The sequence below is a fragment of the Scophthalmus maximus genome, chromosome 4, assembly GCF_022379125.1.
Source record: "Scophthalmus maximus strain ysfricsl-2021 chromosome 4, ASM2237912v1, whole genome shotgun sequence".
NCBI lineage: Eukaryota > Metazoa > Chordata > Actinopteri > Pleuronectiformes > Scophthalmidae > Scophthalmus > Scophthalmus maximus.
In genome coordinates this window covers 7,062,523-7,074,781 of record NC_061518.1, presented here as the reverse complement: position 1 = coordinate 7,074,781, position 12,259 = coordinate 7,062,523, and the positions used below count along the sequence as shown (strand labels likewise).

At 47.4% G+C, this 12,259-nt stretch overlaps 1 protein-coding gene across 1 annotated transcript in view; it reads right to left on the bottom strand.

Moving 5' to 3' along the window:
* The window catches only part of LOC118302739 (protein TANC1-like), a 32,250-nt gene that overhangs the window by 2,336 nt on the left and 17,655 nt on the right, over positions 1–12,259 (bottom strand). The window contains exons 11-28 of the mRNA XM_035629123.2: positions 11,518–11,749; positions 10,459–10,625; positions 7,941–8,249; positions 6,799–6,999; positions 6,024–6,127; positions 5,818–5,926; positions 5,314–5,436; positions 4,986–5,222; positions 4,591–4,800; positions 4,304–4,385; positions 2,822–2,955; positions 2,603–2,726; positions 2,330–2,505; positions 1,895–2,027; positions 1,528–1,557; positions 1,348–1,439; positions 1,115–1,261; positions 5–105 (exon numbers count right to left, since the gene is read on the bottom strand). Of these exons, the coding sequence (XP_035485016.2) occupies positions 5–105; positions 1,115–1,261; positions 1,348–1,439; positions 1,528–1,557; positions 1,895–2,027; positions 2,330–2,505; positions 2,603–2,726; positions 2,822–2,955; positions 4,304–4,385; positions 4,591–4,800; positions 4,986–5,222; positions 5,314–5,436; positions 5,818–5,926; positions 6,024–6,127; positions 6,799–6,999; positions 7,941–8,249; positions 10,459–10,625; positions 11,518–11,749 (2,711 nt within the window). The remainder of the gene's footprint in view (positions 1–4; positions 106–1,114; positions 1,262–1,347; positions 1,440–1,527; positions 1,558–1,894; positions 2,028–2,329; positions 2,506–2,602; positions 2,727–2,821; positions 2,956–4,303; positions 4,386–4,590; positions 4,801–4,985; positions 5,223–5,313; positions 5,437–5,817; positions 5,927–6,023; positions 6,128–6,798; positions 7,000–7,940; positions 8,250–10,458; positions 10,626–11,517; positions 11,750–12,259) is intronic.

Sequence of the window (12,259 nt, the reverse complement as noted above, 5' to 3'; positions counted from 1 at the left end):
GTACCTGCTACTCCTCTTGGCCCGCGCTCTGGCATAAAACGCTTCGTAAGACCTGGGTTTCAGTTCCAGGGCTTTTGTTGCAAAGTCCTCAGCCAGGCCAAAATCCTGTGTCGGACAAAGCACACACACACACACACACTCACATACACACACTATAAAACGAACCCTCCGTATTGCTGTGTGTAAGTATTTACCATACTGGAAAATGTCTGTGTGTTGCCGGAATAATAAATGAAAAGATTCCGTTTGCATCTTCATTAAATGGATCTGAAGATTGAAGCTTGTCTAATGAAACAGAACTCGTGCTGCAAGCATTTCTGTCGACAGACAGCGGCTCCCTGCCGGTCTTTACTGCTCTCGTCATCATCATCCTCATCACCACCACTTCTCAGGTGAATATCTAATGACACAAACACACTTGAGTTTCACTGTGATTCTGTCCTTGAGAGCGAGGTCAAAACGGCAGCGTCGACTGTGAGGCTGTGAGATTGTGAACACCGCTGCTGAATGTTTAATGACGGTATCATGTGCCGGTCTCCCCGCGCTGCATTCTGATATAATATGTGGATTTATCGGGGGCCCACTCAGCACGTCCACTGTAAATAACCCCCCCCCCCCCCCCCCCGCAGAGACAAGGAGACAGTGTGTGGCATGGTCTGATGGAGAGAGAGAGAGAGAGAGAGTGGCCTTATCACATCGCATTATCTGCCCCACTATTCACCGGGCCACGCTGACCCCAGCGATGGCATTTTTACACTGTCGGTGTAGGGACGTCTGTCATCGCCGGGGCGGGCTCCGGACCCTGGCCGCGGGCCGCACACATCCATCTCCACACTAACAGCACGCGGCCGCTCATTATGTCCCCACCTGCTTCCAGGTCTCACCGCGTGGACTTTCTGTTTACCAGGGAGACGCCATATCAAATCAGAAAGTGAGCTATACGTGTGCTGATGTCATCCTTTTTTAATGATGATTCAGATAAATTATACATTTTTAAGGGAACCGTCTAACCGTGCCTTGCCAGCCCTCCTGTCATCCCCCTGGCGTCTAATAAACTGGCTGCTGTTTGAATAGTGCATGAGCAGCTTGATGCCGCCGCGGAATGGAGACGTACGTTGGTTTTCCTGCGGCAGCGAGAGAGGTTCAGGTAGAGGGAGACCCGCAGGTCCTTGAGCCCCTTCAGCTCCTCCCCCTGCCCCTCGCGAGGCAGCTTCCTCAGGGCGTACTGGTAGCGCTGGCCGGCCTCCTTCATGCGTCCCTTCTGAGGAACACACAAGAAGGGCGAGGATTTTAGAAGCCAAATCACAAGCACGCGGCGCGCTGTTCGCCAAATTCACCATGACACACCTTGTAAAGCATGTTGCCTTCCTCCATCAGCTTCTGCAGCAGGATGAGGAGAACGTCCGGTTTGGAGGAAGCCATAGCCCACGTCGCATGACCTGATCGGAGCGGTGGAAATATTTATCTCTCAGTCGTCTGCCTCGACCTCGTCTCTTTCACCTTGTGCCACACATTAATCATATGTACCTGATCGATCATGCACAGCCGTCCTGTAGCCTTTCAGTTAATGACGGAGGGGGGCCACACCGAGGAGGAGAAGGAGAGGAGAAGGGAGAGTGAGAGCGGTGTGGATGTTAAAACTGCAGGACAAAGAGTAACAGGATAGTGTGCGGAAGTAGACAAATATAGAGATGAAGAGTGTCCAGGTGCCGAGGTTCAGCACATGATACAAATCAATCCACGTGAGCCCGGCCGACATCAAGTCAGATACAAATGTGGAAGAAGAGCGAGTTGTATATATCGCATACGCCGTATAATGTTGAATGTTTTTTTTGTTTTGAGCATAATAATCCTAGAGCTGTCATTTACTGCATGATAAACATGGTGTTTGTACCCGTCTTGGATCCTTTCTTCAGCAGCGAGGCCACCAGGGCCGGATTCTGGCAGCCGGTCGTCCGTTCCGGGCCTCTGGTGCCGTTGTTGTCGGCTCGCTCCAGCACCGCTCCGTGTTCCACCAGGCAATGCACCTGGGCACACGGAGGATAATAACAACATTGTACTTCTATACATATACAATGCTGTAGCAATGAAAACGTTTTCAGACGTGTTATTTGATTGACGAGGATTTTTTTCCACTCCACACAAGCTGATTGACGCCAAATTAATGTCATTATCTTAGTAATTATGATTCATTCTAATTTCATTTCTAAAACAGCTTCAAATGCATTGTTCTACTTTGTAATCATCGCAGTTTTGCAAATGAGATTGATCTTTGTGGATGGGGAACATTTGACATTATCCACACATATACCACCCAACCAAAACCCACCGTGTCTCCGTCGCCGTTGAGGGCGGCTAGATCGAGCGGGGTCCGTCCCTGTCTGTCCTGTTGGTTCAGGTCTGCTCCGGCCTCCACCAGGAGCTGCACCGCGCCTCTCTGACCCTTCAGACAGGCCCAGCCGAGAGCGGTCAGCCCCTCCTGGTCAGCGGAGGACAACGAGGCGTCTGGGACCACAAACAAGACAGTCCTTCAATTCAGGTGCATTCATCAAACGTACGTGGACATCACTCAGGGAAGTGGGGGGGGGGGGGGGGCTCTCACCCTTCGACAGCAGGAGCTCGACGGTGCTCACGTGACCCTCGGAGGCAGCCAGCATCAGAGCAGTGCGCCCCTGCTTGTCGCTGACGTTGACGTCTGCGCCTTGCTTCAGCAGCAGCTCTACAATCTGAAAAGTGGATGAAAAAAAATACATATCTTTTTTTAAAAGACACAAAGGACAGAGCAGGTAAAAAATTGAAAACAGTCCGGCGACCTCCACACCTGCGCGTGTCCGTGTTTGGCGGCACTGAGCAGCGGGACCATTCCTCTGCGGTTGGGTATCTCCAGCCCCGCCCCCCGCTCCACGAGGAACGCGCACACCTCCATCCTCCCTCTGCCGGCTGCCGCGCTCAGCACTGACAAGAGGGTCGGCACAGAGATGAGGAAGAATATGTCATTGACACATTTCGGAGAGAAGAGGAAGAAGAAGCAATGGGTGAGTGAGAAGCAGAGAGAGAAAATCAACACATGCCATTTACATAATCTAGTTGCCAGCTCTTGTGAGGTAATATATCTGGTTCTTTTTGCTGAGGCAAAGTTGAAATATTTTTCTATTATCTACAGATCAAAATTGCCCAAAGACATTGACACTCTCTTTTTCTTATTTCTCTTCGAAAACAAAATCTAAATCCAGAAACCAAAATAAAAATAATGAACCATAACTCTGATGGGATAACTGGCTTCCTCCTGAACCAGCCGGTGTTACTTTGACAAAACACTGGATGAGTCCACTAATATATATATATATATATAAGTCCTTCAGCTAAATGATAGAGGCGAGATACTGATGTCATTCACTAACCTCCAAGCATCTGAGACAAAAGAAAAAAAAAACAGTCTACTTGTCTTTGCCTAAGGTGACTTTGTGCAGCAGCACGAAATCGTAACAAGGTTAGTGTAGCTGGTGCTCTAAATACACTGAAAATAATAAACTTACTCAAAAAAAGAAAAGCTGTGATAAGCAGTGTCTTCAATAATTGTGATCCCTGAAGAAGGAGGATCCCCAGCGCGGTAATCAGACTTTAACACGCCTCCTTGACGGATCATTTTATCTGCGCAAATGGACGGTAATCCAATGATACCGACGGTAAACATGAGCATAAAACAAAGCCGTGGTACTGCATCATGCAAACACAAATGGGTTTTTTTTTTTTTTTATGCTCTCACTTTTTTTCCCCTCCGTCAGCACTGAATGGCGACCGTGTAATAGAATTACACTCTAATGGTGCTGTAGGCAGATGCGGGCCCCGTCCGACATGCTTTCAGGAAATGGACCCTAACAGAATTCTGCACGCTGCACTATCACATCTGTGACAGAGGTAAAAGTATTACAATTGGATAACAGATGCTTTTTAGATGCTACAGACGCGCTGGACGAGATATTCCTTCTTTTTTTTTATTAATGCGATGCTCTGCTTCTGCCAACAGAGGAAAAAAAAACCCTGGAAAAACTATTTACAATTTGATCAGCCAGAGCCTCCTGAAGTCATTACTCTGAAACCAGCCTGCAGGTGAGTGTTGTAGTGATCACATTCACCGCGCTTCCACATACAGGTGAGTCAGCCGGTTAGTATTTATTCACTGTGCAGACAGAGATGTGTCTGAACCCCGGCGCCCCTGCAGCGTGACTCGAGGAACCACGCTGACGGACGGAAAGAAGTGAGACAAGCTCAATTCATCTGATTGATAGGAGGAAATATGCACCCGTTTCTCCCCAGAGAGAGTCGTGAGCGTCCATCTGCACCGCCAGCTGTTCCTCTTTCGTGTCCAGCAGGCTCTTCACCACCTGAGGGAAAGAAAAATCACAATTTTACACTCCTCTGTATTCTGTTGCAAAGAAATCCAAAGCGGCCTTGACCAGAGCAGACGCAGAGCGACACTTACTAGATCCACTACATCAAGCAAGGACATGCACCGTGCTGCTCTACACATAATTTCAGCGGATTGTCAGAAGCGTTTTTTGGTCGTTCGGACCGTGATCTGAGACGTACCTGCGCGTGTCCCACGCTGGCTGCAGCCGTGACCGCCCGCTGCGCCGCCTGCGTTTTCCCAGTCGCGCTCTCACCGCTGCTTTGCTGCTGGGCGTCCGCGGGGCCCTCCGCTCCCCAATCCTGGCCCAGCAAGACGTCGACGATTTCCGCATGGCCCTTCAGCCCGGCGTGGACCAGCGCACACTGGCCACTCTTATCAGCGTGGCCCACCTGGCACAGAGGGGGTCACACAGAAGGACTTACAACGCTGGCCTAGATCAGGCCCGTTTCATGTCACCTGTCTCCCAGAATAGATCCCAATACTGTGGTGGGTGTGGGAAAAAAACAAAACGAGGGTTGCTCGGGATGTCATTGGTGTGAAGCTCGCTCCCTCTTTGCACAGAGGCGACTCTGACCTTGGCCCCTTTCTTGCAGAGCAGGCTGACGATGTCGACGTGTCCCGCGGCGGCGGCCAGGCAGAGGGGCGTCATGCCGGCGTCAGTGGTGCCGTCCACGGGAGCCCACATCTCAAGCAGCAGGGCCACCATCTCCACGTGGCCCAGGTGGGCATGGACGGCCAGGATGGGGGCATGTCCCACCACCTCCGTGCACCAGGTCACACTAGCGCCGCCTAGCATTAACAGACGACTTACCTGCAGGACGGACAAAAGGAATTGCCTATCGCTGCATAGGAGGGCATATACTTTGCACGTTTAGTGGACGCGGGGCACGGGTGTGTGTCACCTTGATGTTAGGCGTGTACAGGTTCCTCAGGGAGGCCAGCGCGGCGGACAGACTGTCTGTGCTGCAGTTCACCCACATGGCCTGCAGAACGCTGGAGGACACGCCCGTCCTCTTACTCAGACCCTGCGAGTGTTCGAGAGAGGAGAGAGACACAGGTGGAACAGTGAGGGACAGAGACAGAAGGAGATGAAGCTCGCTCAGATGAGATCTGTGGTGCAGAATTCGGAAAAATTGCTTCTCTCCCGGGAGAGAAGCAGTATGTACAGTTTGCCGAGCCGCGCGTGCAAACAGTGGAATATTCACTGTACCGTGGGCGTTTATGTATATGAGTGGCGCTTATGTGTGTGGGTGACGGAGGGAACAGAGGTTCCCTATTATTTGTGTGTGTTTCTGTGCAGTAATATCCAGTCAAGTGCAGGATCTTTGTTTATCCATTCAAGGAGTTACAGAAAAAAACCTACATAAGAAGTTATGTGCTGTGGCTTGTATCAGAGTTCATGTGACCTTGAATATATGAGCCTTGAGGATGTGGTGTCCCAGCTCCATCGTCTGCTGCCGGTTCAGCTTGCCCTCCTGTCGGGAGAACATGAAGGCCAGGAGAGCGTGGCCACTCCTGCAGACAAGAGCACACACACACTTATTAACCAGAAACATTGTGCATGTATCGAGCACATTCCTTATCTGACAAACCCCCTTTTTTTCCGGCTCACCTCGGGTCACAGAGAAAGTCCGTGCTCTCTCCGTCTGCTCTCCAAACCAGCCACTCTCTGAAGGAGGGATGACACACCATCCGTGTGCCGTCCCTGCGCCTCACCTGCACACGGAGAGCATGCAGAACATGTCTTTTAAATGTAAAAGGTGCAAAGGTTTTCCCCTTTGCCTTCGGAAACTAGATGATACATTATTTCAGAGAGGAAGAAAAGTGGATCTGTCTATTGTGTGGTCTCTGAATAATGTAGAAAACGAGTTCCCCTGTGTTTTCTACTGCCCCTCCCCCCCTCCCCCCCCCCACTACGTGATGTTCTATTTTGTAAGATATGGATTATGTGCAAAGATTGAGTTGGTTGTTCAAGCATGGATCATATTATGAGCCAGTTATCCGGAGAAAGTCCAGGAGAAGAGAAAAGACAAAGATCTTTAACGAGACATTTTACAGGTGTGATAATTTCATGTTGATACTCGTGTCAATCATGTTAATAATTTTACCTCTGTCACAGATGTACGGGATGTCTTGTAATCCAAAAGAAGGGATGGGTCAAATACATTGGCATGACACAAATAGAATATACATATATATATATATGTATGTATGTATTACTTGACATCCTCCAGGACAGACTGTCACCTTGTTGTCAAATCCAGACACTGTTAATCTTTTCGATAAAGAGCCATTTTCTTCATTCGTACACGCAAATGGTCCATTTCACGGCGGAAAAGCAACCAGAATCTTCCACCCTTCCCCAGCAGACACATCGAGAGTCTTACCATGAATCCAGCCAGGCTGTCTAATCTCTGCTGGAAGTCCTTCCACTCCAGCTCCCCCCTCACACTGCCCGCATTCAGTGCCCGGAACATTTGCTCGTCCGTTAGTGGGTGCAGAGAAGCCAGCGCCACATTTAGCACCGGAAGTATCCGCTCAAAGAGCTCCTTCTCCGGGAAGCTCACGCGACACATGAGCAGGTACACCTGAAAGACATTCACGGGTTGGCACACGTGTCGTCGACGCTGCTGTCAGACCTGTAATGTGGACACCGGGCCCTAATAGACTTTTATACTTGATAAATTATCACATGATCAGTTCTTACATATTAGATGTTTGTGCCATGGCTATGAAAATAGAAGCTTCCCCTTTCCTACTTTCCTTTACTGTTTTTGTCAATGTGCTGTTATGATCTCACTGTGTCACAGTGGGCACTGTGGCAATGGTCCTGGCAACTGTCTGTTACATCAAGTATGTAAACGAGCAAAGCAAAGATACATTTTTCTTTTAAAATAGCTGAAATTATTAATTAATTATTAATTACTGTTATTAATGAGTATTGATTGTTGATTATTAATTATTGATTGTTAATAATATTAATTATTAATCTAACCTTGTAGTCAACTGCTGCTAATCAATACACACTTGCTCATCTGTTGTCCCATTGTAAACCAATTATTATGTAACATTAATAATGCACCTGATATTTACTTTAGTCACTGTGGGCTATTTTTGTGGCACGTCTGTGATTTGATCCTGTCATTTGTACCTCTTGTTGATCCGTAGAGCACGCGTGAGTACACCTTTTCTATTTTTTATGAGGAAAAAAGCATGGCGGAGCAACGGTTGTTTCAGGCTCGGGTAAGAAGAGCTCACCGGGATGATTGACAGGTGTTAAGTGTTAGACCGTGAGCTCGATCAGAAAGGGAGGAAGAGGACGAAGACGACGAGGGCGGGTCCAAAAATACTCTCAAGGTAAAAGCAAATTAATTTTTTGCTCCAGAGGACTTCACACTACAGTTTACACCGTAAAGTCCACATCTGTGGTTTGAAAAGCTTCTTCTCTATTTATCCATCATTTTAAACAACTATTTAAATCATTAACAAACAATAGCTCGGTGTAAATCAACGCTCCACACTGTCTGACCTCTGACAGGGAGACGGGCACCACGAGGTAGTTCCCTCCTTTCAGGGCCAGCTGGCCTCTGTGGAACAGGTCCAGGGTGAGCTGCAGGTAGAGGACGGAGCCGTTGCTCCGCGTTGACAGGTGGCTGCTGAACTTGCTGAGGAGCAGCTGATCCGGGGCGGAGCCCGTCGGCGTGGTGACGTTGGCGGCGACCTGCGAGCTGCCGCTGACCCGCTGGTGGACGTAGTCGCTGAGGTCGGCGCCCAGGTCGCTGCTGTCGGGCAGGATGTCCAGAGAGATGCCCGAGAAGGGAAGGGGCGTGGTGATGTCCTGCAGGAGGAGAATACAGAACACAATGAATGATGAGTGAAATAAACTGATACGACGAAGGGGCCTAGTATTTAAAGAAATGTAGCTGCTGTAGCATTTCTCTGGTGTATCAGCCGAGGACAAATGAAAAGCACCAAAGTCAGGACCCATTCCTCGGATGCCGTTGCCTCTGACTCACGCGGAGCCATGGGATACAGTACAGTAACTGGTGTGACAATGACTCAAGCTCCGACATTGCTCACAGGCATCTCTCAGATTCACATTTCATCTCCTCTCTCGCCATCCTCAGCTGCCCGACACTGGCCGAAACCAGCTATGACGGATGAAAAGAAAGAAAGAGAGAAAGAGAGAAAGAATCCATGTCACCGCAGCTCAGTTGCTCACGAACAAAGAACGACATTTTGGTTTGCCGACAAGCGGTTGACTTGTGATCGCGGACTGCGCTCCTCTTAGTCCTTTGCTGTCTGTCAAATATCCACGTTGTTGGCTCAAAACGAAAAACGGGTGGGACACGGAGAGGGTGCGATAACGGCTGTACACTTCATCTTCAAATTTTGTTTTTTTATTTCAGTTTGATGTCCTTATGCATCATTATGAAATTGACCCCAAATGTGTTATGTGTACTTCCCAAAACACTGATCCAATAATGCAACTGACTGTCTGTCTGACAGTCAAGCTCCGGACTCCCAGCAGACTCTCCGTAGTATTACCATCCATTCAGGGCGTAATCCACGCAGCATTCGGAAGCGTCGGCTCCGACGCTGGACAGATGCGTCCGGGATTACCAACCGGATTGAGAAACTACATCAGTCGAGAGGGAGCTCAACTGTGCCAAAAGCCGCAACGCCTTTACTGAGGCAGTAAAAAGCACAGCATCAAACCAACACAGTAAGTGCATGGTGCTGAGACCGAAGACGCAGGTCCTGGGAATACCTCTGTGATTTAAAAGGAGAGGGAAGGTGAAAATAAAAGGGGCAGTTCGCCCAATTTACAAAATCTTATTTTTTTAATTTGCACGAGCAAACTTCTTGCAGGAATCCGGCCGTTTTCCTAAACCTTTCCTGCACGTGAGAATACAGCTGGAAAATCTCCGGAGAACTCTTTGTGAGCGAGTGGGCACTCTTCCCCGTGGCGCTACACCCCTCGCCTGATCGTTCCAGAAAAATGTTCCTGCTGTTGTGAACGTGGGGGTTTTCCAGAGGCCAATTCCGGAAAACCTCCGGACCCGATTTTCAGGACAGGGTGGTATCTAATCGCTCAGATAGCGTTAACTAAGTTCAATTGTCCAATACTCGTCTGGCATAAAGGTTTAGCTAGATGCTTGAAGGGCAACAATAACTAGTGTGGAAATAAAAGAAGAGAACTCCTACATGCCAATACAATCAAGAGACATTTAGGTTGAATCACAATTTAAAAATACCATTTAAATAAATCAAAGGTAACATATTTTTTTTACAGGAACCAAACCTCTGTTACTCCTAATAATCCTCTGACCTCAATGTCAAACATCTTTCACACACACTATTTTCCTTATGATCGGTGGAAAGTGCTTCTAATAAACGTTGCCCACGGTGATTTGTGGACATTCACAGCCACATTCATCCGCGCTGGAAGGATGGGACATGGGCCAAGAGAGAACCCATTACATTTTGGCACAGATTCACTTTCTTTAACATTAACAGATAGGGAATAATTTATGGCTCTTGATGAAAAAATATTATTTAAGGGGACAAATATCTACGATTGTGTGCAATTTGGTGTGATGATTGAATTCAAGGAGACTGTTGGGCCTCAGCAGGAGTACACGCTCCACCGAGTGCCTTGATAATGCAGGAGTGTGCATTTGATTTTCAAAACATTATATCAGTTGCCATAGCAATTTTACACTCCTTCACCTGTGTGAAGCCAGCTGCTTACCCTACAGTTCCGTTCAAATAAATTGCATTGGAATAGATTTAATTTTAATGCATTTTAATGTGGTGCGGTTTACTACAGTGCCTTACATAATAATAATTATTCTAATAATAATAATCAAGACAAAAATAGCTCTAGTATTGGTATCAGCCTTTACCACATCCATTATTATTATTCCCAATATTAATTTATAAACCAGAAAGGATTTACATTTACAAATTTTCCCAGGACCCCCCAAAAAAAGACTATTTCTATGTACGTGACAAATAATAATAATGATAAAAATCTCACTCACCACCAGGCCTGTCCTGACTGTGACCACCAGTTTGAGCCAGAGTGGAAATTTTGAAATTATTTTGGTGATGAAAGTCGCGATGGTGTCCCCATAGTCTGGTTTGTGGAACTCTGCCTCATTAAGGCTGTCGACCAATATGATGTAGTCTTCTTCGGGCAGCCTCCGCTCTGAATGCACACATAAAAAACAAAAAAGGAAACAGAGGTTGAAGCACATTGAAACATCATGCGTGTATTACTTTATCCTTTCAAAGAGCACACAACAACAAAGAACAATGTAGCATTGTTTTTATCCTAACCCTTGTTTAGGGCTTAAGACGAATGGTGCATCATTTCCAGAAAAGCACCAACTGGTGATGATATTGATTATATTCTGCTGAAAGAGGCCAGAAGCCATTGTTATTTATTAGTGCAAAAACAGAACATATCCATCATGTTACACATCATCTAAGAGCCGTCAGTGTTTCCCCTCCAAGCCTGTGAGGACCTCGCACGTTTAGGGACAAGGGCTCTCCATTTTTTTTTTTTGATTTTTTTTTTTGTAGTGACCTGCTTAATGGAGATGGAGTAGACAAAACACTCCTCTACTCAGACCGTGGAGGGGCCTCGCCATAACAACACATCAATCTAGCTGACTGACTGCACCATGAGCAAATTGTGCAGGCTACTGTGTCCCTAACATTCCCGGCCACTCCAGAGGATTTTGTGACCTTGAAATCCTGAAGGGATGCTGATGATTCACCTATGCAAAAAAAAAAAACACTCGTCATTTCCTATGTAAATGACCTCACATCTGTTCCACTCTCTACACTGCGTCAAATCGTTGACCTTAACTAGGGGGAAATAATCTACGAGCCCATCGCCGAGTCATTAATGGGCCATTTCACACAGGAGATGGTGGCAAGCTCCCTCATTGCAGGGCGAAGGGAAGCCCGACAGTCTCCACCCTAAAAAAAGACACTATTTTAAACTTTAAAATGTCTTTAAATTTAAAATACCGATTTGTCTCAAAGGGTGCGCACACATGCGTGTGTGTGAGTGTGTGCGCGGACTCCGTTACCCTTGCGCAGGCTGGCTATGGGCTCCAGGACACCCTTTCGGAAGGCGGCGATGGGGTCTTGAACGCAGGATCGCAGGCTGAGCGTGTTTTGTAGGTGCGGCTCTTGTGCCAGCAGTTCCCGGTACGGGCTGAGTTGTGGGGCTCTGGCCAGCAGGGCGGCAACACTGTGCACGAACTCCGGCACCAGGCAGGTGTAGGTGTTGTCGGCCTGACAGAAATGGTAGGCTACCACCTGGTTGGACGGAGAAAGAAAGGAAGGTGAAATAATGTCAAGCTGCTGTCCATATCTGTGAATTTCACAAATGCATATTGGAAATAGAACTGGAAATTTCTTAGTGGTCAATTCAATTCAATTCAGTTCAACTTTATTTGTACGGCGCCAAATCACAACATTGTCAATCGTCAATATTACAATATTACAGGGAAAACCAAACAAATCAGAAACAAATCATCGAGTTTCTAATGGAAGGAACGCCAGACATATGGCACCTTTGAGACTGCAAGTCATCAGTTTCCATCCACCTTGAAGTCTCGCCTGTTGCCATGCAGCCTTCAATGTCACGTCATGACGTAAAAACAAGAAATGCGGTGAAATCTGGTGAAGAGTTAATGAGGATAAACCATCACTGAATGTTTGAATTTAGAACTCTTTGGTTTTTAACCTATATGTTATTTCTTGACACTCAATCGGAAGCTCATGAGAAGTCATGTTGCTCTGGCAACAGCAGTTCCTGTCAACACT